The following is a 25,363-nucleotide window of genomic DNA, read 5'->3' on the forward strand; positions in this document are numbered from 1 at the left end:
ATCTGTGGTCCAGAATTCCTTGAAAAATGTGCCCTCCAATCTCATGGCTGCAGGCCTTTGCACTTGCTATTCCCTCCACCTGGTGCTTCCTCCCATCCCCTACCTTCTGAGGTTGCCCCCTTCCCTGCCAGACTCTACTAGGGCTGTGGCCAAATGAAGGCAGTCCCTGAGGGAGGGAAGGGGGAGAGTGGGGAAGAGACAGCAACTCTCAGAGCTGCAATTTTCTCATATTCAAACCAATAAGAAAAAGACAATAGGAAAAGGGACTCTGCAAGATCAAAGACGAGAATGGAACAATATGCAAACACTTTGGAAACTAGGAAATAGCTTGTTAGCATCCAATGATGGCTAAAGTGTTACTGAGATGCCCGCCTAGGCAGACCCTTGCTTCCAAGTCCCCCGTCCCCAACCCTCCTCAGACCTAGGCCACTGGAGGTAAACAGAGGAGATAAATGGAAGAGGGGAGGATGCAGAGGGGGGCGGTGAAGAAAAGAGGAAATAAGGAAGTGCAGTGGGGTGGCGGTGAGAGGCCGAAGACGTGAGGCTGGGGCCCCACGCCTCTGAGGGAGAAAGCAGAGGGTGACCTGGGATGCTCTCCCCTCCCCTCCCGGGGGAGCTGCCCCCATCCGGCCGCAGCCCTGGCGGGGTGGGGGAGGGACGGGGGCGGCGCCGAGGGGAATGAATAATTGAAGTGGAGGGGAGGAGGAAGAAGAGGAGAGGAGGAAGAGGAGGAGGCGGGAGCCTCCCGCACAGGGTCCTCCCCACTCGGCACCCCACCCCCTCCGCCGCCCGGAAGTCGCTCCCCGCCTCCTGCTCCGCCAACATGGCCGCGAAGTCGGATGGAGCGGCGGCCGCGGCCGGCCCGGGGCCGGAGGGGGCGGCCGGAGGAGCCCGGAGCGAGGCGGGCGGGCGCGGGGAGGCGGCGGCCGCGGCGGCCGGGGGCCCCGGAGTGACCGGGGCGGGGGGCCCGGGGCCGCGCTACGAGCTGCGGGACTGCTGCTGGGTGCTGTGCGCGCTGCTCGTGTTCTTCTCCGACGGCGCCACGGACCTGTGGCTGGCGGCCTCCTACTACCTGCAGGGTCAGCGCACCTACTTCGGCCTCACGTTGCTCTTCGTGCTCCTGCCCTCGCTGGTCGTGCAGCTGCTCAGCTTCCGCTGGTTCGTTTACGATTACTCGGAGCCCGCGGGCGCGCCGGGACCCGCCGTCAGCACCAAGGACAGCGGCGCCGGCGGGCCCTCCATCAGCACCAAGGACAGCGCCGCCGCCTTCCGGACCAAAGAAGGCGGCCCCCAGCTGGGTCCCGGGCCCGCGCCCTCCTCGGCCAGCGCCTACCGCCGCCGCTGCTGCCGCCTCTGCGTCTGGCTGCTGCAGACCCTCGTCCACCTCCTGCAGCTCGGCCAGGTCTGGAGGTAGGAGAAGCTCAGGTGGAGGGAGCTGAGCTCGAGGAGTGGGGGTGGCGAGGGGCTACTTGCCGCCCCAGCCCTACTCTGACCTCTCCAGGGCCCCTTGCGTCCTGACCTCCGCCCCGCCCCACCCTATTGCAGCTCTGATTTCTTCTTCGCCAGCTTTTCCCTGACCTCTGCCCTCAAACTCTGACCAACCCCAGTGCCATACCCCCTGATCTGGCCATTGAAGGAGGAAGGGATGGGGCAAGAAGAGAAAGAAAGTAATCCCGGGGAGGGGGGGTGGGGGGGGTGGGGGTGGAGAGGGGTGTGAATGAGGAGGGCCCGGGACTGAAGGGGATGTGTGAAGCTTGGAACAGGGCCCTAGGGCTCCATCCAGCCTTGACCCCTTCCTCTGCTTGAATGCTAAGCTTCAGCTTAGGAAAGATCTCAGAAGTCCTTCCTTGCTCTCAAAAGATCACCAGTTTGGAATCTCAGTCCGTTCCCAACCTCCTGGGAGAAACAGAATTGAGGCAGCTAAATGAATATCCCGCCCAAACTTTTTGGACTTCTGGTTAAGGGTGTGCCAGACCCTGCTGAGAAGCTGTCTGGCTTCTTCTGTTTCCTAGGACTCCCCCAGTGTCTCCCTTGTCCAAACAAGACCAAGGGGATTTGGGATCCTGAATCTGAGATTAGACGGCCACTAGCTGTCCCTTAACCCCAGGACAGTAAAACAAAACTGAGGCTTTGTACAAGCAGCCCACTTCCAGGCTGCCTGCCGAGCTAAGCTAATTGGAGACATGGGGAATTCTGAACCTGGGGTTCCTCTTGAATCAGAATTGCTCTGGTAGCTTAGGCTCTACTGTGCACTGACAGAATGAACTTGTCCACTATGTGATCTTAAATAAACCTCCCTCCAAGCCTTAGTTTCTTCACCTCCACAATGAGGGATAGTCTCTACTTATCTCATCTCATTGGTCTACCATCACATTTTCTTACCAGTTGGGAGAGATGGTCAGGTGAGAGAAGGTCTGTGTGAATGCCATGCAGACTGTAACGTACTTTAGGAATGTAATAGATTATCATGAACACAGATGTGGGGAAAGCATGGAAAAAGTCAAAGTCATCGTAGAGAGTAAAGGGTGATTACTGCTGTTGTTATATTTATTCTGCTACTTGTTAACACATTCTGCCTAACTTAGAAGGTTCAGTACTGGGCTGAGGGTTGGAAACAGGACTCCCAGGGTTTCCCAGCTGCTCACTTGCTGTGTCACCCTTGTTGTGTTGCTGAGTTTCTCTCTGCCTTGGTTTCCCCATCCATGCCTTGCTGAGATGATGTGTATATTCCATTGAGCTTGCCCTGGGGGAAAACGGAGGTGGAGCTCTATCCACACAAGGTGGTGTTATTATTATTAGCTTGACACATAAAAATATTCATGTCTACATCCAGGAACTAATCTGCATTTATCATTCTGTGCCCGAGTGGACAGATGGTGATAGATATTTTTAGATCCTGAAATGGTAACTTCCTATTCTTGGTAGCCAAAGCTTCATCCCCCTTTCCCTTTAGCCTAAAGTGGGCCAGCTGCCCCTTAACTCACTGGCTACCTCAAACCTCCTTATCCCCCTGTTCAGAATCTACTTACAAGAAACAAATATTTTTTTCTTAAACATAAACTGAGTTTCCCTCAAACAGGTTTTTGCAAAAAATGGCCATGGGGGTAGGGGTGGGGGTCTCAGGGCAGTGGCTGGAGATGACCGAGGGTCCATGGCTTCTCAGATAAAAGGGCTACTTCCACTCTCCCTCATTTGCAAAGTGAGAGGGTTGGGATGAGATGATTTTGCAGGGATGACAAACTAATGGTCCCAGGGTTGAATATGGCCTACAGAAGAGTCTTGTTTGGCTTATATAGTATTTCAAAAATCCAGAGTTCTAGCTTCTCTTGGAAAAATTAAAAATTAAAAAAAAAAAAAAAGGAATCCAGCAGTATCAGGCCTGTAGCAATTTAGACAGGGCATATGTGCTTCAGTTTGTCCAGTTCCTTTCCCTCTGATCACATCTGGACCATCTCACTTAGGCGTTAGGGGTATGAGAACCCTAATTTACAGTTCTGTAACCGTTATTTTATTAAGCACTCACTTTGTGCCAAGCCCATTGGTTGCTTTTTTACCTGTTTCATCTCTTGTGTCCCTCCTAATAATCCTGCGATGTGGTTGTATTATCATTCCTATCCAACAGCTGAGGGAATGAAGGCTCAGAAAGGGGGCATCCTTGCCCAAGGTCACACAGCTAAGGAGCAGAAGAGCTGGGACTCAGGACTCTCTGCCTTCAAAGCCCAGGTTCAATCTATCTACCTTGCAGTTCTGCCACTAAAGTGTCCCCCAAGCTCAAAGAATTATGAGTCTGAGATCCCAAGATTCCAGGAGATAGGAAGTCAGAGCTTCTGCTGTACTGAGATAAGAATGTGAAAGGAGGGGGAGGGATTTGAACATTGTGGGCGAGGATGGGGAGACAGTGTATATTGTGGGGAAAGTGCCAGGACTGGGCTGGGTGGCGGGAGTCAGGAAACCCACAGCTGCATCAGGGTTTGTAACTAGCTTGCTAGGTGACCTTGGGTGAGACTCTTCCCACCTCTGGGACTCAATTTCCCTGTATGTGAAAGGAGAATATTAGATCTGATGACCTTAGGAGCCTTCCCTTTCTGGAAGTCTGACTCTGGAACTGGTTATTAGAGCTAAAGCCTCTGGACCCCTGTTCCTAAAGCTCTGGATTTTAAAATGGCTGAGAGTCTGGCTAAATGGAGGAAAACCCAGACAAGACAGAGAAGCCACTGGGGCTGGCATTCCTAGAAATTAAGCAATGTTGGCATATGTTTGCTTACCACGTGAAATGTTCCCACAATGAACATGTTCACTGTTCAGCAGGTCTTGGTGCAGATGTTCTGAGTGGTAGAACCTGGGGTAATGAAGAAGGAGAGGTGTGTGTGAGCCCTACAAGACCCAAGCTGGGAGACTGGCCAGTCTACCTTCTAATCCCACACCTTCAATTCTGAATTATAAAAATATCTTTCAACTCCTCAAGCTTACACAATGCTGGATCAAAAGTCTGAGTACTTTGAGGAGCCAGATAACATAGATCTATGACAGGACGTGGGTTCAACTGATGGGCTGGATTTTGTTCTCAAAAAACCCTGTGAAATGGGTGTTATTATTATTATTTTAATTACAAAATGGGGCTCCAAGGAAGAGGAGGAAGAGGAGAGGAAGGAATTCATGTGTACCCACCACGTCCCAATTAGGCCCCATATGATGTACTCCAGACACTGGATCTCGTTTTACTCTGAAATCCACCCTCTGGTGGCAACTGATATACCCAATCAGAAAAGAAAATGAGGCTCAGAGAAGTCAATTAACTTGTCCAAGGTCATCTGCTGAGGAAGTGGGGGGAGGTGAGGTGCCAATCCAGCTTTCTCCAGCTCCCAAGCCCAAATCCTATCTCTGGCACCACCACACTGGCTGCATTGGAGGATTGCAGAGCAATGGCCCTGCACAAAGACAGATTGATCCCTGAGAAAATCAAACACAGATCCTTTGATGGGACATGAAGCTGGCTGTGAGCTGGACAGCAACCTGTGTTTTCATCCCTCCCCACCTCCCCAACCCCAACCCTCAGAGCTGTTAAGCCACTCAGGGTTGTTAAGCCAATTAAAGCCCTAAGCCTGTCTTCTCTGACCCTGTGGGCAGCAGAGCGGTAAACCATGAATCCTGCTTTCCCTAATCTTGAACTCACTGGGCTCAAGCTTTGCCCAGATAAGCATAGTTTACTAAGCCAATTAGTGGGAGATGATCTGGCATAGGATTGCTCTGAGGCTGTCAGGATCTGGGGACTCAAAAGAGGCAGGCAGGCAGGCAGGCAGGCCTGCAGAGGGAAAGCCTTATCTCTAAATACTCCATCTATGCCCCAGCACTGCTCCCTCTGCCTCCTCACAAACCCTACACTCAAGAGAAGTTCTGAAATGAATTAGTGACCAACTGGGTGTAAAGTCAGCTTCTGGTTCTTCTCTCTAGAAAGCTATATTCTTGGCTTCATGGTTAAGAGTACGGACTCTGGATTCAAATGTCCTCAGTTCATTTCCTATATGTGATCGTTACAAGCTATATAATCTCTCCGTGCCTGAGTTGTACCTTTGGAATCTAGGGGCCATAATAATGCCACCTCTTGGGTTGTTTCTATGTTTCATATGATAATGTGTACCAAGGATTTAGCAAAGGGCTGGTTCCATTGTTAAGTATTCAGGACCCTTGGAGGTGAGCAGACCATCAGCCCTGGTCTTTGTTCTCTGTGGAAGAGATTTATTCACTTCATACCTGGCCATGGAGGGGGCAGGATGGCAAGAGGGCCTCAAAGGTACCTGTTCTTTTAGTCTGTAGTCATTCATTCCACAAATCTATGGAGTACCTGCTGTATAGCAGGCACTGTGCTATATACTGGGAATAGAGTGGTGAATGAGACAAAGTCCCTGTTCTCATAAAGATCAATAGTCTAATGGGGGAAGCTGATAAATAAGTAAAATCAAATATAATATGTATTGTAAACATAATATGAGATCTAATGGGTCAACTAGTAATTGCTGTGGAAAAAGTGAAACAGGGCAGGGGTCTGCAGAGGTCCAGGGAGGAGAGTGTGGCTCTTTGAAATGAGGTGACCAGGGTAGGCACTTGCCAGGAGATGCCATATGGGCAGAGGACTGAATGAGGTGAGGGTGAGCTGTGTGGAGGGAAGGATGTCCAGGACAAAGGGAAAGAGAAGAGCAAAGAGAAAGCCTGTGTGGCCGAATCAGAGTTGGGGGACAGTGAAGGAGATGATGGTGGACAGGCTGGCTGGAGCTAGATCATGCAGGGCATCATAGGCCATGGGAGGACTTAGGGTTTCACTCTGCATGCAGTGGGAGCCCCAGAGGACTTAAGCAGAGGAGGAATAGGGTTTTGACCTCTGTTTTACAGTATGCACTCTGGCTGCTGGAAAATAGATCAGAGGGAAACCGGGGTAGGCCTGGAGACCTGGGAGGATGCTGCTCTATGATCCAGGTGAGAGAAGATGGGGGCTGGACCAGGGTAGTAGCCGCAAGGGTGGGGGTCTGTTTCAGGCTCAGTGGACAGGGTATCTTTCCATCTTTTGTCATTTTCCCCACTGGGGCCAAGATGTTAATGATTAAAAACTCACTTTGGAGTCAGCCATATCCTGTGTCTGCCACTTTCTGTGATTTGGGGCAAATGGCAACTTCGTCCGTGCCTTGGTTTTCTCATCTGCAAAATGGGCATTCAGATAATAGTACCTATCACACATGGCTGGAGGGAGTAGTTAAATTAAATAATGTATACATAGTGTTTAGCACAGTGCCTAGAACACAGGAAGTATGCAATTCTCTTTAGCCATTACTATTTGTATTATTATTTATAAAATGGGTCAGGGTTTGGATTCCATAGTGGTTTTCAAACTCTTTCACTGCCTTTACACCATCATTTCAACTGAAATCTGAGTTTCTCTTTTCTGATATTTTGGTTACCTATCTAGGATTTTGTTTTCACTGTAGCATGGCTGACACATGTCTACAACACCCTGAACTTGATGATTATCCACAAGGTTCCTCCCTGTTCTGACTTTGTAAGGTTGTTCCGGGCCAGCCTCGCCACCCACCTCCGAGGAGACCCCTCTCCAGGAGGTGTTCCACCCCCCACCACCCTCTTCCCCCTGCCCATCCGGCTGCAACAGGCCATTAGAGCTGCTCCTAACAGACACAGCGGCGGCAGTTGGGCTGAGCATCCCTGTTTGATCTATAAAGACCACACAGGAGAAGCCCTGTGGGGAGGATGGAGGGCTGCCAGGAAATGGCTTTGAACCCAGGCAGCTGGGGCGAAGGTCCCTAGGGAAGAGAAGGAGGATGGGTTGGGATCTACACTGGCTTCTCCATTCACCACCTTGCCTTTGTTAGGGTCTTGAAATTCCTCCCCTGGGAAATCCTATCAGCCTCCAGTTCCCCCCAGCCTACCCCACCCCATCTTGCCTCCACCTGCAGCCAGAAGGATATTTCAAATGCTCAGATCTGACCTTGCCACAACTCTGGAGCCAGAGAGCCAGCCCAGGCTCCCCTCAGCCCCTCAAGCATGTCCAGATGCTTTAGCTTGCCATCAGAGCCTTTGGCCTCTTGCCCTTTTGTCTCCTCACTGCTCCAGCCCCCTAAAAAGCAAGCCACACACTTTTTCCCTTCATGCCTCTGAGCAGCTGCCTGTAGTCCTTCTAGCAACACCCTGTCCCATTCTCCTGGTGAAATTCTGCACATCCTTCAAAGCCAAGCTCAAATGCCACCTGTTCTGAGAAGCTTTCCCTGAACAAACCCATTTTGCCCTCAACTCTTCAGACCTCACCTCCCACTTCCTCAGTCAGGCAAGTTGTTTTTAATCTAAAGTGGAAATTGTTTAGCTGTTTTGTTTGTTTATAAAGGAACTACATGCTGTTGTTGAAACCTCAGGCAGCACAGAAAAGGTATAAAGAAGACTCCCCTCCCCTCATTATCTTGGGGAGGGGGAGAGAGGTGGAGTTATGGGAGATTTCTACTTACTAATTAGATATTTCTTATATTGCTTAAAGATTTCCTCTGGTTTTTAATTAGCCAAGAAATACATGTATACATTCATTCGCCTGCTTTTAAAAAGCCAGATATTACTGAAAATTTTAGTTACCTTTCTAGAAAACTTCAATGAGATCATTCCTCTTCACCACAATTCTGTCGAGTAGGGGGTGTGGTGATAAAGAACAAGGACTGTGGAGCTCAGACTCTGGTCTGCCATGTGTGAGCTGCATGACCTCAGGCAAGTCACTTAACCTCTCAGTTTCCTCATCTATGAGATGGAATAATAATGTCCCATGGCTAGACAAGTGGCCGTTGTGAAGGCTTAGTGATAAATACAAGGAACATGGCTTGCACAGGACTCAACATATCATAAGTGCTCAATTAGCGTGAGCTAGCATGATCGGTCCATATTACAGATGTGGAAATGACAGCACAAAGAGGTAACAGCCTCCCAGTTAGTAAGTAGCAAAGCCAGGGCTTAAAGGGATGCAGTCAGGCTCCCAAGTCTACATGTGTGACCACCAAGCAATACTGCCTTCTGCTACTTAAGTATATTCTTACTATACAATCAATCATGTATTGCTTTGGGAAGAGGAAAAAAAATCAGAAAGATATTTTTAAATTTTGATTTGAATATAAAGTACCCACTGTTAACATGCTGGGTTCTTCCTCTCAGACTTTCCCTCCAGGCACAATTACTCATTCCTCTTCAGCCCCACAGTCCTGATCATATTCTGCTGTGATCGCCTGCCCACCCAGCTGGTTTTCCTACCAGATTACAAGCCTCTGGAGGTGGTGAGGCCTTGCCCTTTCTTTTCTCTGGCCCCCATGGTGACTGGCCCAGAGCAGACCCTCTGTTGCTGTTGGGGACCTTGCACCTGGCCAGCTTTGGCAAGGTCCCTAGCAGTCATTAGAACACAAGTCTGTTGAAGCAGTCTCTGTATCCATGGCTGATGTGGGGGTGCTAAGGCAGTGTAGGCATTGAAGTGGAAGTTGTGGGCACAGCTGGGGTCTCCTTGGCCTACTTCTACAGACTTCCACATTGTCAGTGGACAAATGCAGGCTTAGGCAATGCCTTTGTACTTGTACAAGATGTGGCAGGAACAGCCCTGGGGCTAGGTTCCCAGGAGGATGCTGGCGTGGCAGCTGGGTGGCTTAGGAAATGGATCCAGTAGGTGCTCAATAAATGTTCATGTGAACTGAATGGAATCTTTGAAATCAGAATCTTGAGCAAGACACTTCATTGCCTACGGTTCAGTTACCCCATCTGTAAAATCCAGTTAGGGGCTTGAGAATACTGGCTGAGTTCCCTAGGACTGGGACATGACGGCAGAGTAATTGAGGGCTTGGGGTGCTGGGGGCTCCTGGATCTATGACTTCCTAGTCGCATGGCCCTGGGTAAGTTGCTTCAGCAGCCAGAGCTTTAGTCTCATCTGTGAAATGGCGATGGTGATAGTATCCACCTCTTAAGTTTCTTGTAAACACGTCCTGAGATAACATAAATGCACGGGGCTTTCTCATACTCTGTGCTCAGAAAATATTTCCTGCTATCACTATTATTATTGGCCTAAGTAGCAGCACAGTCCACTTACTTAGTCACAAGATAGGGGGCATCAGGTGTCCTAATGCTTGCTAATCCTCATCCACAGACAGTCTTTCAAGGAAGGAGACTTCTTCTGTATCTCCAGAGATTGTGTGAGGACAGATGACAACCCAAGGTCCAAGGGAGTTAGAATTGTCAAGATACCCTGACAATCAAGCTGCCCAGGAACGGAGCGGGCTGTTCCTGAGGCTGTGAACTCCTCATGGCCACACACATGCAGACAAAAGTGGCTGACTTTGGCAGGGAAGCTGTTGCAGGGCCTCCTGCCCTGTGTCTGGAGGGCAAACTAGATGATCTGCAAAGCCCCTTACAGTTTTAAGACCCTGTGGATCGAGCTTGAAGGCTTTATGGGGCTTAACTGCCAGATCACTGGTTGCAAATCAGTGGCCCATGAGCACATCCAGCCTGAGGATGTGTTTGTTTGGCCCACGCAGTATTTTTTTTCCTACTGCTTGATGAAACTTTTCATTATGTGAAAAAATTTAAATATACAAAAGCAGAGAGAACAGGATAATGATCCCCCATGTGCCACTACCCTGCTTCAACAATGAACTCCTGGCCAATCTTGCTTCATCTAGGCCTGCAGCATCCAATAGGACTTTCTGCTGTGATGGAAATGCTCTATACCCATCCTGTTCAATATGGTAGCCACTAGCCATGTGTGACTACTGAACATTTGAAGTGTGCCTAGTGTGACTGAGACGCTGAATCCTAAATTTCATTTAATTTTGACACATGTGGCTAATATAGGACACATGGATATTGGAGAACATAGGTGTCTAGACCCCAGCCCATTTCTTTCCTTTCCATGTTACTTTGAAGCAAATCTTGGGACATCATATCACTGCATCCATAAATATTTCAGTACCTCTCTAAAAAAGATGAACTTTTAAAAAGTATAACTAAAATACATAATACTATTATCACACCTTAAAAAAGGAATAATAATTTCTTAGAAATTCATATGGTAAGGGTGCCTGGGTGACTCAGTCAGTTAGTGCCTGACTCTTGATTTTGGCTCAGGTCAAGATCTCAGGGTTGTGAGATCGAGCCCCAAGTCGGGCTCTGTGCTGGGTGTGGAACCAGCTTGGGATTCTTTTTTTTTTTTAATTTTTTTTTAATTTTTATTTATTTATGATAGTCACAGAGAGAGAGAGAGAGGCAGAGACACAGGCAGAGGGAGAAGCAGGCTCCATGCACCGGGAGCCTGACGTGGGATTCGATCCCGGGTCTCCAGGATCGCGCCCTGGGCCAAAGGCAGGCGCTAAACCACTGCGCCACCCAGGCCAGCTTGGGATTCTTTCTTTCTCTCTCTCTCTCTCACTCTCGCTCTGTCCCACCCCCATTTTCTCTCCCTCTCTAAAAAAAAAAAAATAATAATAAAAATAAATAAAAATTCATATGGTGTTTTTAAAAATTAGTTGCTAACATATCCAAATTGGACATTTTTTGCACAAATATTCTAATTTCCATCTATTCTTGAAAGATTGAAATTCCATCCACACTGGGCTCACATTCTCCCAGGGCAGCAATTAGCTAGAGCTGTTCTGCTTTCTAGACAAGGGCCCATCTATCCTTCCCCAGAGTACCCCATAATAACAGTGTGGCCTCTCTACCTTCTAGGAGCTCATACACCAGGGACAGATAGAAGTGGTACTTTCTCCCTTCCCTGGTCTCCAAGTACTTTCAGATGCCACGAGACTGGACTCTCACCCCCTTTTCCCCCTGGCTCATGCCCTGCCACACAGGGACAATTCTGCCCAGAGATATCAGGAAAAGAGAGAAAGGGTAGAGGACAAAGAGTGCTGGGCTAGAGTATGGAAGTATTGGGCTTTAGTTTCTGCTCTGCACCCATTTCACAGATAGGAAAAGTGAGACCCAGAGAGAGGAAGAAGTCTGGCTGTATTCATACTGTAAAGGACAAAAGAGGTAGGAATTCAGTCCCAAATGCTTTGCTTGGAGAGGGGCTGCCTGCTTCCCTGCTGAGTGAAAAGAGGAGCTGGTGGCAGTGGGTAGGAGGGGAGAGGGTCTCAGCTTTTCAGCTAGAGCCTAAAATTAGTGGCAGGAAAATGTTTGGCCTTAGCCCAGCAAAAAAGAGGTGCCGTGACTCTGTAGAGGGCTGCTAAGGAGGAGGGAAACAGCCCAGCTTTCAGCACTGCACGAAATGGGAGCCAAACGTGTAAAATCACATTCTTTTCTGACATTTATGACTCATTTGGCTGCCAACCCCAGGAAGGTCCCATTTTGCATCCTTACAGGAGTGCTCAACATTGAGGGGTGGACAGATGGGGAGGGAGCCTCAAGGCCATTCCCTACAAGAGCTTGGTAGGTCCCAGTGCAGGTAAGGGGGACACACACACACCCCCCTGCCATTTTCCCCAGAGAATGAACAGACTGCATCTGGGTCTGCAGGGCCTGACTCAGCTTGATTTGCTCCCTGTGGTGAAATGGAAGAGTCACCATTCCGGATTTGAGATGCAACTCTGGCTATTGACCTTGGGGAAGTCACTTCTCCAAATGTCTGCTACTTGCTTCTGGAGTCCATGCCCTCCTGGGGGAGGGTGTTGGGGGTCCATATTCAACTCTCACCTGTAACTGATCTCCCACCTTCCACCTCTCTCCCCTCTGTTCCTCGCAGAGTGCTCCCTCTAAAATGCTCGGGTACTAGCCAGCCACCATTGTTCACTTGTTTAAAACCTCTCTGTGGCTCCCCATCACTCTTTCTTTTTTTTTTTTTTTTTAAGATTTTATTTATTTATTCATGAGAGACAACAGAGAGAGAGGCAGAGACACAGGCAGAGGGAGAAGCAGGTTCCATGCAGGGAGCCCAACGTGGGACTTGATCCCAGTACTCCAGGATCATGCCCTGAGCCGAAGACAGACGCTCAACTGCTGGGCCACCCAGACATCTGGATCCTCATCACTCTTAAGATACAGACCAAATGCTTCACCATGGCCCCGTCATGTCTCACTTTCTCACCTCCTTCTCTGAGCTATAGCCATTCTGACCATTTACTGCTTCCCTGAAACTCAGGACCTTTGCCCGTGTTGTTCCTCTGTCAGAAATTCCCCTTCTCCCTCCTTCACCTGGTTAATTCCTGTGCCTGCTTCAGATCATGGCTCAGCAGCCACCTCCTGAGAAGCTTTCCCTGACTGCCACGCCTTTGCAAGCTGGGCCAGGCCCTGTCTGGAACCCATGGAATGTTTGTCGTTACCAGTTTACATGCTGACTTAAACCACATCCAGTTTTCCTACTTGGGCAACGCCAAGTGGGCTGGGTCTGTCTTGCTCACTCTTGTGCCCACAAAACCTCCCAGGGCTGTAGTGAGGAATTCTAGCCAAGTACATTCAAGTACATTCATGAGCGGCAGTTGTTTTCAGGGAATGGACAGAGACACCCCGAAAGGGACTTCTCTGACCCTCTGCCTCCTGGGGACAGATTCGATGAGCCCCTGGAAAAGCCAGCCTAGGAGCAGATCCCAGGTCTGCCAGAAACTAAACTGGAAACTATGAGGCCTCCTCTTCCTGCTGGGTCCTCTGAGTCAGTTTTATGCATACCACCCCTTTCTGGTTTCATAGCTACCCAATTAAGTGGGCATGAGCTGAGGCATTCAGAGAGGAAAGGAGCTTGCCCAAGACTACACAGACAGTAAATGATGAATCCAGAATCTGAACTCTGGTCTCCCTAACTCCCAAGCTGGAGTTCTTTCTCTTTGCACTTGACTGCCTTTACTTGGGGGGAACTTATAAAGCAGAGTGTATAAAGTACATCCACACATTCATGCATTCAAGAAATAAATATAGATTGAACATTAACTATGCCGGGCACTAGGGACATAGCAGAAAACAGGACAACCAGGATCCCCGCATCATCAGAGAGACAGACAACAAATATGTAAGCAAGAAATCAGACCATTTCATGTTGTGATATGTGTTAATCGAGAAAAGAAAGCAGAGTGACAGGACAGAAGGTGGCCAGAGGGGTAGGGAGAAGTGCTTTGGACGGGGAGTAAGAGGGATCTGGGAAGGCCTCTCTGAGGAGATGACACTGAGCTGAGGTGAAAAGAATGAGAATTTGCCAGGCATTAGTGAAGCCCCTTCTATGCAGAGGCCCTGAGGCTGGAAAGGGTCTGGGGTATTCAGGAAACAGCTGGAGAGGTATGAAGGGGAACGGTGGAGGGAGGTGGGGTCCTAGAGATGGACAAACCTGGATCCCACTAGGCCTCAAAGGTCATAGTGAGGATTTTATTCTAAGGTGTGGCATAACCTGACCTAGGATTTTACAGGATCCCTCAGCTGTGATAAGAATATGTTCAGAGAGGGCAAGGAAGGAAGGAGACCAGGGAGGAGGGAGGCAGCCAACACTTGTAGTTAGTGGCCTGTGCCAGAGTGGTGCCACCTGGTGGAGGGAAGCATTTGGGTTCAGGATATTGCTGTTGGGCCCTAATGCTACCAGAACTGGATGGGTGGGGCGATGGGTGTAGGCAAGAATACAGTTCCTGGGGCTTATTTTGCAGAGGAGGATGGAGGGCTTCGGAGGACTTAGACTTTCCCAGAAAGTCCAGTGAAGGATTGAGCCTGGGTCCCCTGGTCTGGTTACTACTGTCACCCATCCTCCGGTTTTCTCTGAAGCCCTGCCATTCCAGGCAAAGCTTTTAGGTCCATCCCCATCCAACATGGGTCTTCCCTGGCAGCCGTACCACACGCTTTCCAGGAAACCAAACCACCTTCTCCGAGGCAGAGGCCCAGGGAGAGCCAAGTTTCAGTCCTAGGGCCGGCACTACCTGGGTGTGTGACTTTTATACAAGCCCCTCTCCCTTTGTGGGTCTCAGTTTCTCCGTCTGTAAAATGAGGGTAGTAATTGTGCCCACCCCAAGGATTTGCTGTGAGGAAGGGACAGTCTGTATAACAAGGTTAGTGTCCGGTTGGCACTCACTAACTGTGAGCTGCTATTCCCATTACTATGACCGCCTGCACACCGTCCCCCTACAGACCCACAGAACAGTAAGGCTCCACTTGTGCGGGGTGCCTGGCCTGGGTGGGGAACCAGAGAGCGAGCCGCGTAGGGGGTGGTTCCTGGCTGGAGCCCGAGTGCGGGAGCCGCTGGAAGCTGCTGTGTTTTTGGCCCAGAGCCATGAGGGGGAGTGGAAAGGGGCGAGAACACACACTCGGAAACGCTGAGACCGACAGATGGAGGAGCTGAGGATGTGAGAGACACAGACAGACAGAGACCCAGAGTTGGGAGATGGGGGGAAGGCAGGGGAGGGCGGCAGGAAAGTCGGCAGTCGTGCCGAGCCACGAGCTGAGCAACAGACCACCAGATGGACCAGGCAGCAGAGAGACTGAAAGACAGACAGACGGACCAATAGGCCTAGCTAGAGTTCTAGAGACAGACAGAAAAGTAGGCCCAGTATCCAAAAGGGAAAGATAAGCTATCGTGACATCCAATGTACAGACAGACTGATGTTGCCAGCCTCTAAGAGCAGACAGACAGGCTGACCTAAGAGCTGAGGGTCAGTCTAGCAGATGGACATAGTATTTGCGAGACCACATGACCCATATTCCAAGGGACAGAGAGGTAGACTGACCCAGGGTCCCAGGGCAAGACTGTCTGACAGCCAGATTGACAGAGAAGCAGGTGAATAAATAGGCTAACCTGACCCTGCATGCAAGGCACAGACACAACAGGCTGAGCTGAGCCACAGACAGAGACAGTGACCCAGATCCAGGATCTGAGGGCAGACCCAGGGATGGTTCCAAGCTGGCCGTCTGCATGGAGACTGAGGCCCAGACCAGAAATCCTGACTGGTACTAGAGACTCCAGGTGACACAAGAAGCAAAAACAGGAGAGACACAGGGTGACCTAGACACTAGGCCCAGAAGCTTCCTGGCTTCTCAGGGACATGAGATACCTTCATCCTTCCTCCTTCCTTCTACCTATAAGAGGAGCCCCCCAGGTCTGGGGAATGCTGGAATGTTCCAGGGTCACAAAGGCAACCAGACCTGGGGAACAGAGAACGAGCTCCGTCCATTTCTTACACTTTCCTGCCTGCTCCCAGAGGCAATGGGGTCCAGAAAAGATAGCTTTTTGGATGCCTCACACCCTACCTGCTGACTTCTCCCTTCCCTAGGGTTGTGTGGGGTTTTTTTATTTGTTCTTTTGCCCATAACCCCACCTTCAACAATACACACTTATCTGCTCTTCCAGTTTCCTCCTGGACATGCTTCTTTTCTGAGCACAAGAAGGGTAGTCAGCAAATCAGATCCAAAACAGATCTCTGAGCACCTGTTTCCACACTGTGAAAGGGGTAGTGGTAAACCTGTCTGTTATGTTCTGGTTCACACTGGCCTTGGACAGTTTAAGTCAGTGTTGTGGGGGGCCCAAACAGGCTAAGATGTATCAGGGAAGCCTGCCTGGAGGAGGAAGGACAGAAATGAATCCGTGAGCCCAGGAGTTGCCTGCCCATGGAGTATCCCGGCAGTAAGCAATCTCAGGCAATGGAGCCCTAGGGCCTTGAAGGTCAAGAGAAAGACACATGCAAACACTCTTTCACCTTTGTTCATTCAACAAATATTTATTGAGTGCCTACTACATGTACTGATGCTGAGGAGACAGAGGTGACCAAGGCCGACTGAGTCCCTACCCTCATAGAGCCAGTGGTAAAACAGAAAATCAATATGTAAATTAATAAATAAGATTGTTTGATATGTATGTTACGAAGTTCAGACAGGGCTATGTGACAGTTGAGAGTGGTTTAGTGAGGGTGCAGGGTCCACATGGGATGAGTGACCTAGGAGGCCACTCTGAGAAGGTGACACAGGAGCTGATGAGGAACTAGCCATGGGAGGGTCTTGGGGAAGGGTGTTCCAGGCAGGGCAAGTAGCAAGTGCAAAGGTCCTGAGTCAGGAACGTTAGGCTGTGTTTGAGGAACCTCCAGGGCAGGTGGAGTGCCAACAACAAATGAAGCAGTAGCTTGAGAGTAGGAGAGAAACTAGCAGGGCCAGATGGTTTAGGGCCTGCAAGCCAAGGGAAAACCCTTGGACTTTATTCCAAGTGTGATGGGAGGCCCTTGGAAGGTTTTGAGAAGGGGAATGACATGATCTGACTGGTTTTTAAAGTATCTTGCCTGTTGCCACGTAGAGAATGGACTACAGGGGGGCAGGAGTGGATACCCAGAACCCACCAAGAAGGCAAAAGATGATAATGGTCGGGACCAAGGTGGTAGCAGTGGAGAGAATGGATGCATCGGGGATGCCTTTTGTTAGAAACCAGATGCACCCCACCCCCAGATTGGATTCCTCTCCCTGAGATGAGGCATCCTTCTTTGTGGGTGGTGTTGGTCCTGTTTGTGGTGAAAATCAGCTTCTTCCAACTTCCCTTCAAATAGAGTAGAATAGGTAGGCTTCCTGGAGGAGGTTTCAAGAGAGGCTACTTGGTGATCTGGAGAAGCCAGAGGCCTCCACCTACCATGTGCTCCCAATCTCTATATGCACACCCCTCTTAGTGTGCAAATTACTTTCAAACCCATCACCTCATCCAATGCTCACAACAAAGAGGAAAATGAGGCTCAGAGAGGCAAAGAGACTACCCAAGGCCATACAGCATCTGGGAAGCAAACCCACAAGCCCTGCATTTTGACATCTTGCCTTTCTGATCCTCATCCCAGCGGCTGTGACACAGGCAGGATGGTGAGTGCTGGCCCCTTCTCAAAGAAGGTAAAACTGAGGCACAGGGAAATTAGGTTACATGTCCTGGGCAGGGCTGTTTTAAAACCTTTGTGAGCCCCACATCTATCAAGCATATTAAAATGCAGCCACATCAAACACCAAATGTAAATTATATATAACCAGATAAAAGCCAAATTGCAGTCGATTGGCTGATATCATGTTCTGTTTTGCAGACATTTAATTAAACATTTATTAATTTTGATCCTGCAGTTTTTCCCTGTGTATTAGAGCCAATTTTTTCCCCAGGCCTCCAACGTTTTTCCTAGGCCCATGAAAACCTCACAGTCCCTTGGCACCAAGCATTTGGTACCGGCTGGAAGGAACAGTCACGGTTTTGGGTGCTGTTGCCAAAAGGGGCAGAGTGAGGCTGAACCCAGGTCCTCCCATCCCCGGACTGTAGCGTGGTCTTTCCACACTGCCCAATGCCTCATTTTGGGGACTCGGGGCCTCCTTTCTTCCCCTCCCCTTCCCCACTCAGCCCACAGCAGCCCTGAGCTGGGTGAGCCCTTTGTCTGCGGTTATCTGGGGTGAGGGGCCTTGGAAGCTGGCAGAGGAGGGGGCAGGAGTGGGCGGGGAGGTGGGCAGGCAGCCTGTCAGGTGGTGATGGATGCTGGCCGGCCCAGGGCCTCCCTCATGCTGACCCGGGCCAGGAAACAGATGGTCCTCCAGCCTGAGAGAAACTTCCAGGGTGTCGCCCTCCCCCAACTCCCCAGGCCCCTTCACGTCGGACCAGCTGGTCTCTCCTTTCTGTTCAAACCCAGAGCCACAGGAACAGGGAAGGGAACAGGTCTGGGGGAAGATGGAGGCTGGGAAAGGTGGTCTGTGATCTGGGCTCCCCAGAAGCCCTGCAGCCCATCCTGGTCTCTCCCATAGCCCCCCACTCCTGGCCATCTCTGCCTCTGCTGTCTGCCCCTCCTCAGTGCCCTGCCTTAGCTCAGCCTGTCAGCCCAGGCCTGGACCAAACCCCAGCCTCTCCTGGCTTTCCTCCAAACCAGCCTCCAGAGCGAGCTTTCTAAGCCAGCAAGCTGATCACATCCCCTTGACTGTGGGATAGAACTCAGATTTAAAATAAAATATGAACGCTTCAGTCCGGAATGTAATGCCCTTCACAATTCTAATCTTCCTATGCCCCTGCCTGTGAAAAGCCACCCCTCCATGCCCAGCAAATCACTGGCCATATCCCTAAAAGGCCATGCCTCTATGCCTTGGTCTCGGCTGGTTCTTCTGCCTGGAATGCCCTTCTACCTCCTGCGTGCCTTCTAATCCTACCTATGCTTTAAAACTGAGATCAAATGTTTCTTCCTCTGGGAAGTCTTCCCTGATTTCCTCCCTGCTCCAGCTAAAGTTACCCATCTCTTTTCTGGGTTCCACAGCAAGTCAGATCTTATCTTGTCTCTGCCCCATTGTACTGTGAGATACTTAAAGCACAGGGCCTGACACCCAAGAAGTGATCCAAAATATACTTGGTATGTGAATCAGTGATTCTGGCTGTTGGGATTCTTATGTGGGAGGAAGTCAGGGGCCCAGAGAATGAAAAGTACAGGGAAACAAATTTCTGTATACCAGAAGAAACACAGTCCAGTCTTGGAGATGCTCAAAAGGCAAAGGCCCTGCCCTGCCTCATAAGGTAGGGACTCCCTATCCTGGGGAGCGTGTAAGCAGGAGGTGTAAACACACAGGCCTGTGGTTTGCGGAAGGACTGCTAGCATCAGAATGGAGAGTTAGACTGAGGAGCCTTTGCTTTTGTTGATTCTCTTCCCCTTCCCAGCTGCTGGTTCCACACTGTGTATGTCATGTCGAGGGTGTGTCTACACCATTGATTGGTGCCGGGAAGACACAGGGATGAGGAGGAGAGCCCTGAATGGGATGTTTCTGGCCATGTTATGGGAAGGAGAGATTGAGTCACAGAGCATTAGCTCTAAAAGGATCTCCAGAGTCATCAAGCCCATCCTTCTTGTTGGCAGATAGAGAAACTGAGGCCTAGGGAGGGCCACCCCATTTCTGTGATGGAATACTCCTTTGGGGAAACTCTTGGTGTCAGTTGATCCCAAATTCCAGGGAGTACTGTGAATCCTCTCTTGAACTGGCAACACACAGTTGAATACAGTTGGTCCCCAGGTTCCCAAACAACATCTTAAAAATGCCAGCACTTCACATCTGGGAGTAGACCTCCCCAAACCTGGTTCTCCAATTTCAGATTCAAGTAATAGGATCACTGAATCTCTGTTGGGATTTTCTTCCCTGATTTCTGCGGAGATAACATCTAGAAGAGTGCTCTCTGGTTTCAGCAAAGGGTGTGCCTGCCCCATGAATCAAAGAATTCGGGAGTTGGGGGCAGGTCTATGGCTGCACAGCCTGGGGCAGATCTGCTGGGCAAAGAACGAGGGCAGAGAGGGGAAAGCACGCCTGGAGATCTGGGTGGCAGGCCCCTTCTCATCTTACATGGGCACTGCACTTCATTGGTGGAGAGCATTTTAAAACCCATTTTATCCTCACAGCCAATTTGGGAGGGATTCCACTGAGGCTCAGAGAGGTTCTGGCTCAAGATCACATAGTAGTTGAAGCAAAGTGAGCACTTGAACTCAGGACTTCAGAATCCTTTCCTTACTCCCTACTTGGTTACCAGAGTTGTATTCAATTGAAACAAACTTGCCATCATGCATGCATTCACTCTTTGAGCCAACACAGATTGAGCACCCACTGTGTGCTAAGAACAGACAGTACAGCAGTTAGCAAGCTGACTGAGTCATCCTCACAGAGCTCCCAGTCTGGGGGTGATGGATGCATTAGCAGGCAGTTACAACTCGCTGTGGGTTAGACAGAAGCCTGTCTGGAGAGGTCCCTACCCCAGGTGGAAAGTGGTCAGCAGAGCCTTTCTGGAAAAGGTGGTGTTTAAAAGCTGAGCTTTGTTAGAAAAGCAGGAGTTACCAGGTGTGGGGCTGCAGCGCGGTTGGAAGATAGGGCAAGGTGTTCCAGGCAGAGGGAACAGCAGGTGCAGAAGCCCAGAGGTGAGGGAGCATGTTCGGAGCTGGGGTCTGTGGCCTGTGCAGCACAGCTGTAGCCGTGAAATTTGCTGGAAGAAGCAGCTCATGAGGAAGCATCGAAGTCTCACATGCCAGGGGACCTATGAGCAGCTTCTCTGTGCCCTGTGGGGAAGAACTGGGCACTGAGAGGTGTAGTTGGGGATCAAGTCAGGAAGCTGGGGGTTGGCACCAGGGACTGTTCCTGAAGGAACCAGGCTATCTGGCTTTGAATCCTGGTTCCCCTGCTTCCTAGCTGTGTGACCTTGGACAAGTGGTATAGCTCTCTAGGTGTTAAGTTTCCTCATCTATAAAATGAGGACAGTAATGGGAACTTCAGTGCACGGTAAGGAGTTGGGAATCCCGCAAAAAAAGCAGACCCCAGAGCAATAATGATGATGAGAATGCTGAACTAAGGGTTTACTTTGTGCCAGTGCTTTAAGCTAGGGAGCCCATTCGGGGATCCCCACTCCCCCCACGACGACGACAGCCCCCGAGGTGATCCTTACAAAGGCGCATTTTACAGCCGAGGATACGGGCTGTGCTCAGCGCAGGGAGCGTTTACACACCGCGCACCTGCCTCAAGGGGGCTGAGCGCGGGGGCCTGAGCTCGGCGTCCCTCCCGCAGGTACCTGCGCGCCATGTACCTGGGGCTGCAGAGCCGCTGGCGCGGGGAGCGGCTGCGGCGCCACTTCTACTGGCGGATGCTGTTCGAGAGCGCGGACGTGAGCATGCTGCGCCTGCTGGAGACCTTCCTGCGCAGCGCGCCGCAGCTCGTGCTGCAGCTCAGCCTCCTGGTGCACCGCGGCGGCCAGCCCGACCTGCTGCCCGGTGAGCTCCGCCCCCGCCCACCCAGCCCCGCCCCAGGGCTCGCCCCGCTTCCGTAGTCTGCTGCAGGGGGCCCACTACCCTTCCTACCACCCCCACTACTAACCACTTGCTGTCAGGGATTTGGAGGCTCCACCCCCGCTACTCTCACTACCTTCCAGGCCTCTGGAGACACCCAAGTCCCCTCCAGCGGCCCATTTACCCTCCGTGTCGGGAGGGGCCTGGCCTCCTTTTGGGACCCCTGGGTGTCCCCACTCTCATCCTCCCCTCTTCTCCCTTGCCAGGGCAGAGCAGACCCCATTTCTGCTAAGTCCAAAAACACCCCTGACCCCATCACCACACCTCAGACCCTACCCCTCATTCCCCCAAACTGTCCTGATCCCAGATGGCATCTCTTGGGGACCCTCCCCTAACTCACAGACTTGCTCAGTCACCCTCAGTCTCCAGAGAGCCTGTTTATCAGCCCCCTCACTGGTCTTCACTTCCTAAGGACGCCTCCCAGGCTTAGTCCTGGTCCCCATGCCCTCTCATAGACCAGGCCAACCCTTTATGGCAGAGAAAAGCCATATCCCGGAGTTACCCATGCTCCTCCCACCCAGACACTGTCCATCCCACCTTCAATGACCTCAAAGATTCTATCACCACCTCTGGCTCCTGGACACCCTTTCCCCAGGTTCCCGGGCCCCAATCAGAACTTCCCAACACGGATTTCTTCTCATACCCTCAGCTGTGTTCAGCTTGGATACCCCTCTCCACCCCCCAGCTTCACCCTGGTGGCTTGTAGCTACAAATAGTCCCCTCCTGGCTCCTCCATGCCCTAATCATGACACCCCCCCCAACTCTTCACCTTCTTTTTCACTCCCAGAATCCTGGACCCTAATTTCCCACCCTCCCACCAAGACCCCTGAATCCCAACATCCCTTATTCTTAGAGACCTGGCCTTGTCCCTTATGGAGACCAGAGTCACCCATCTTCCCTCTGCCTTTATGCTCCTGCAGAAGTACCCAGCCCCATCCACTCTCCCTGCTCCCATCATTGCTCTTAAAGACCACCCACCTAGGCCCTCTGCCCAGCCCTCCTGATTTAGAGAGACCCTTCCCTCACACCTCCTCAGAACCCAGCTCCTGACCCAGAACCCTCCCCCTCTCCTCAGACCCCAACCCAGACCCACCCCTAACCCAGCCCACCCCACCCTCACCCTGTCTCTGCAGCCCTGTCCACCTCCGCCTCCCTCGTGTCCCTGGCCTGGACGCTGGCCTCCTACCAGAAGGTGCTGCGGGACTCGCGGGACGACAAGCGGCCGCTGTCCTACAAGGGCGCCGTGGCCCAGGTGCTGTGGCACCTGTTCACCATCGCGGCTCGCAGCCTGGCTTTCGCGCTCTTTGCCAGTGTCTACAAGCTCTACTTTGGCATCTTCATCGTGGCTCACTGGTGCGTCATGACCTTCTGGGTCATCCAGGGCGAGACAGACTTCTGCATGTCCAAGTGGGAGGAGATCATCTACAACATGGTGGTGGGCATCATCTACATCTTCTGCTGGTTCAATGTCAAGGAGGGCCGCAGCCGCCGCCGCATGACCCTCTACTACTGCATCGTCCTGCTTGAGAATGCCGCGCTCACTGGCTTCTGGTACTCTAGCCGCAACTTCTCCACCGACTTCCACTCGCTCATCCTGGTCTGTGTGGTGGCCTCCAGCTTTGCGCTGGGCATATTCTTCATGTGTGTCTACTACTGCCTCCTGCACCCCAATGGGCCCATGCTGGGTCCCCAGGCAGCTGGCTGCATCTGCCCGGAGGCCCCAGGACCCTGTGGCCCACCAGCCGATGCTGTCACAAGTCCCCCGAGGTCCCTACCAAGGACTACAGGCGCTGAGAGGGAAGGGCCCTCAGTGGGGGGTGAGCGTGCAGGGACCCCCACGCCACCTGTCTTCCAGGTGCGGCCTGGCTTGCCTCCCACACCAGTGGCTCGTCCTTTGCGGACAGAGGGGCCTGTCATTCGGATTGACCTGCCCCGGAAGAAGTACCCTGCATGGGATGCTCATTTTATTGACCGCAGGCTCCGGAAGACCATTCTGGCGCTGGAGTACTCCTCTCCTGCCACACCTCGGTTGCAATACCGGAGTGTGGGGACCCCCCAGGAGCTGCTGGAGTATGAGACCACGGTGTAGGCCACAGTCTCCCTGCAGAAAGGGATAGGCTTGGCTGACCCCACATCAACCACAGTGTTGAGCCCAGAATTTCAGGGCCACCCAGCTAAAGGGGTGTGAATCTGTTGGTCCCGGGGTAGAGTGGCCTACCATTGGGTTCTTTCAGGGGAGGGGACAGCCTTGTGGAGGCCCCAGCCCTAGACCCTGTTTTCAGCCCTGTGGCCCATTTCCTAAACTCCCCCGAACTAGGGTCCAGGGAATTAACTGGTGCTACACTCCTCATTAGCTGCCCCACTTTCATGAAGGCCTACGTACCACATCTGGTGCCAGGGGCACTGCACCCTCTCCCCTGCCTGGAGTCACCCACATGTTGCTCCTGGTGGACCTTCCAGAGAAAGGGCACTGTCTGGGGCCCATGACCTAGGCCCTGTGCTCCTCAGGGGGTGTGTATGTGTGTGCGTGGGGGGGGGGTGCTGCTTCTTTGGGGACGGATCTCTGAGAAGGATGGAGAAGGTCATGGAAGATGTGAGGGGAGGTGGGAGCATCTGGTGGGCAAGGTTGGTACAGTTCCCGTGGGGTCCAAGATCCGGAGCCTGGGCAGGAGGGAAATGAAAGGAGGGAGTTGGGGTGGCGTGGGGAGTTGGGGTGGGAACTAACAGTGCTGCAGCTGGACAGGAGGAAGAACCCTGAGACAACCGAGGGGTTGAGGCCAGCAGAAGCATGAAGCGAGAGCAGGTTGGGGGCAGCAGAACCCTCAATCCACCACATAGAGAATGTTCAGGAGACACCCTTTGTTGTGGGCTCTATTATGGATGAGGTTCTAGACACCTCAGGTGAAATGTTTCCAGGAGCCATTCTTTGTTCTAGATGAGTATCTAGAACATTTCTTCCAGATAAAGGTCTTGAATACAACAGATAAAATGTCTAGGAAGATACTCTGGGCTCAATTATACATGAGGTTCTAGCACATTTAGCAGAGAAACTGTTCTAGAGAGACATTCTTAACTCTGGATTAAGTTTTAGAACACTTACCTGATAAAATGTCTGAGGGAGTCACTCTGATCTGGATTCTGTGGTGAGCGTGAAGGCACTGGAGCCCTGCTGTTCTGCTCTGGGAGATTGTAGCTCCTGCCATGGTGGTGGGGAGGGGACTCTAGAACCCCATGTAAGTGGGATGTTCTAGGAACGGGAACTCCAGTTTCGATTTCTGGGATTTATAGGAGTTCTGTGCCCTCATCCACCTTGGTCCACAGCTGTTTTCCCCAGACAAAAGTGTCCTCACAACCCTTGAGACAGTTCAATCGCCAACTGGTTTCCAGCTGAAAAAAATTAGCTCTGGGGACATGACATAAATCTTGGCTCTCAGCCACCCTGCAGATGCAGCTCCCTGGAATAGCAGCTGGAAAACTGACAGGTTTTTGCCTCAGATCTGACAAATTTCTAGGACCTGTAGTCTATTCCCCTAACATCCTAGGGTGCCCATGGGACCACTTCCCACGCCCCCTCCCCCTTTCTCTGGGACAGTCAGTCCTGGATAGGGTGGGGGAGTCTGGGAGCAGAGAAGTTGGCAGTTCTGTGGGGTGAGGGGACAGAGCCTCTAAACAGAGCTTGGAGCCTCCCCCCACGTCCCCACTCCCCATGCCAACTAAGTTCCGTTCACTACAAGGGCACAGCAGACAATATTAAGGACACCTGCAGACCTGGGCTGGGGGTGAGGAGGCCCATGAGAATCCCAGACTATGCAATTAGAGAGGCACTTTGCTCTCTCTGGTTCAGCCGCCCTTGGGTTATAAATGGGGAAACAGAGGCCCAGAGTGGCAGCTAGTCTCACGGGTCCCAGAATCCTGCTGTCCCATCAGATAGTGACGGATGAGGTGAATTTACTGAGGATTCAAGGAGAGGGACACATTCAGGGTGCAGGGTGACCCCAAAGGCAGAGAGGGCAGGACTGCCCACATACACAAGCACACGTCACACCCGTGACACAAGTCACCTCACCCCCCAGCACACAGGCGACTGCATA

General features: G+C 51.5%; 1 protein-coding gene across 1 annotated transcript; it reads left to right on the forward strand.

The window, feature by feature from the left end:
• The first annotated feature begins 823 nt into the window (after positions 1-823).
• On the forward strand, positions 824-23,994 carry XKR7 (XK related 7). Its single transcript, XM_038571943.1, has 3 exons — positions 824-1,410; positions 20,995-21,197; positions 22,406-23,994. Exons 1-3 carry the CDS (start codon positions 824-826, stop codon positions 23,359-23,361), a joined length of 1,746 nt encoding a protein of 581 aa, XP_038427871.1. The 3' UTR covers positions 23,362-23,994.
• The last annotated feature ends 1,369 nt before the right edge of the window (positions 23,995-25,363 follow it).

This window comes from Canis lupus, chromosome 24, assembly GCF_011100685.1.
Source record: "Canis lupus familiaris isolate Mischka breed German Shepherd chromosome 24, alternate assembly UU_Cfam_GSD_1.0, whole genome shotgun sequence".
Lineage (NCBI taxonomy): Eukaryota > Metazoa > Chordata > Mammalia > Carnivora > Canidae > Canis > Canis lupus.

Bases quoted from the DNA above. Each gene is read 5' to 3' on its own strand.
- XKR7 (XM_038571943.1), top strand. From the start codon at position 824: ATGGCCGCGAAGTCGGATGGAGCGGCGGCCGCGGCCGGCCCGGGGCCG. The intron at 1,411-20,994 runs GTAGGAGAAGCT...TCCCTCCCGCAG, and splicing joins CAGCTCGGCCAGGTCTGGAG to GTACCTGCGCGCCATGTACC. The intron at 21,198-22,405 runs GTGAGCTCCGCC...CTGTCTCTGCAG, and splicing joins CCAGCCCGACCTGCTGCCCG to CCCTGTCCACCTCCGCCTCC.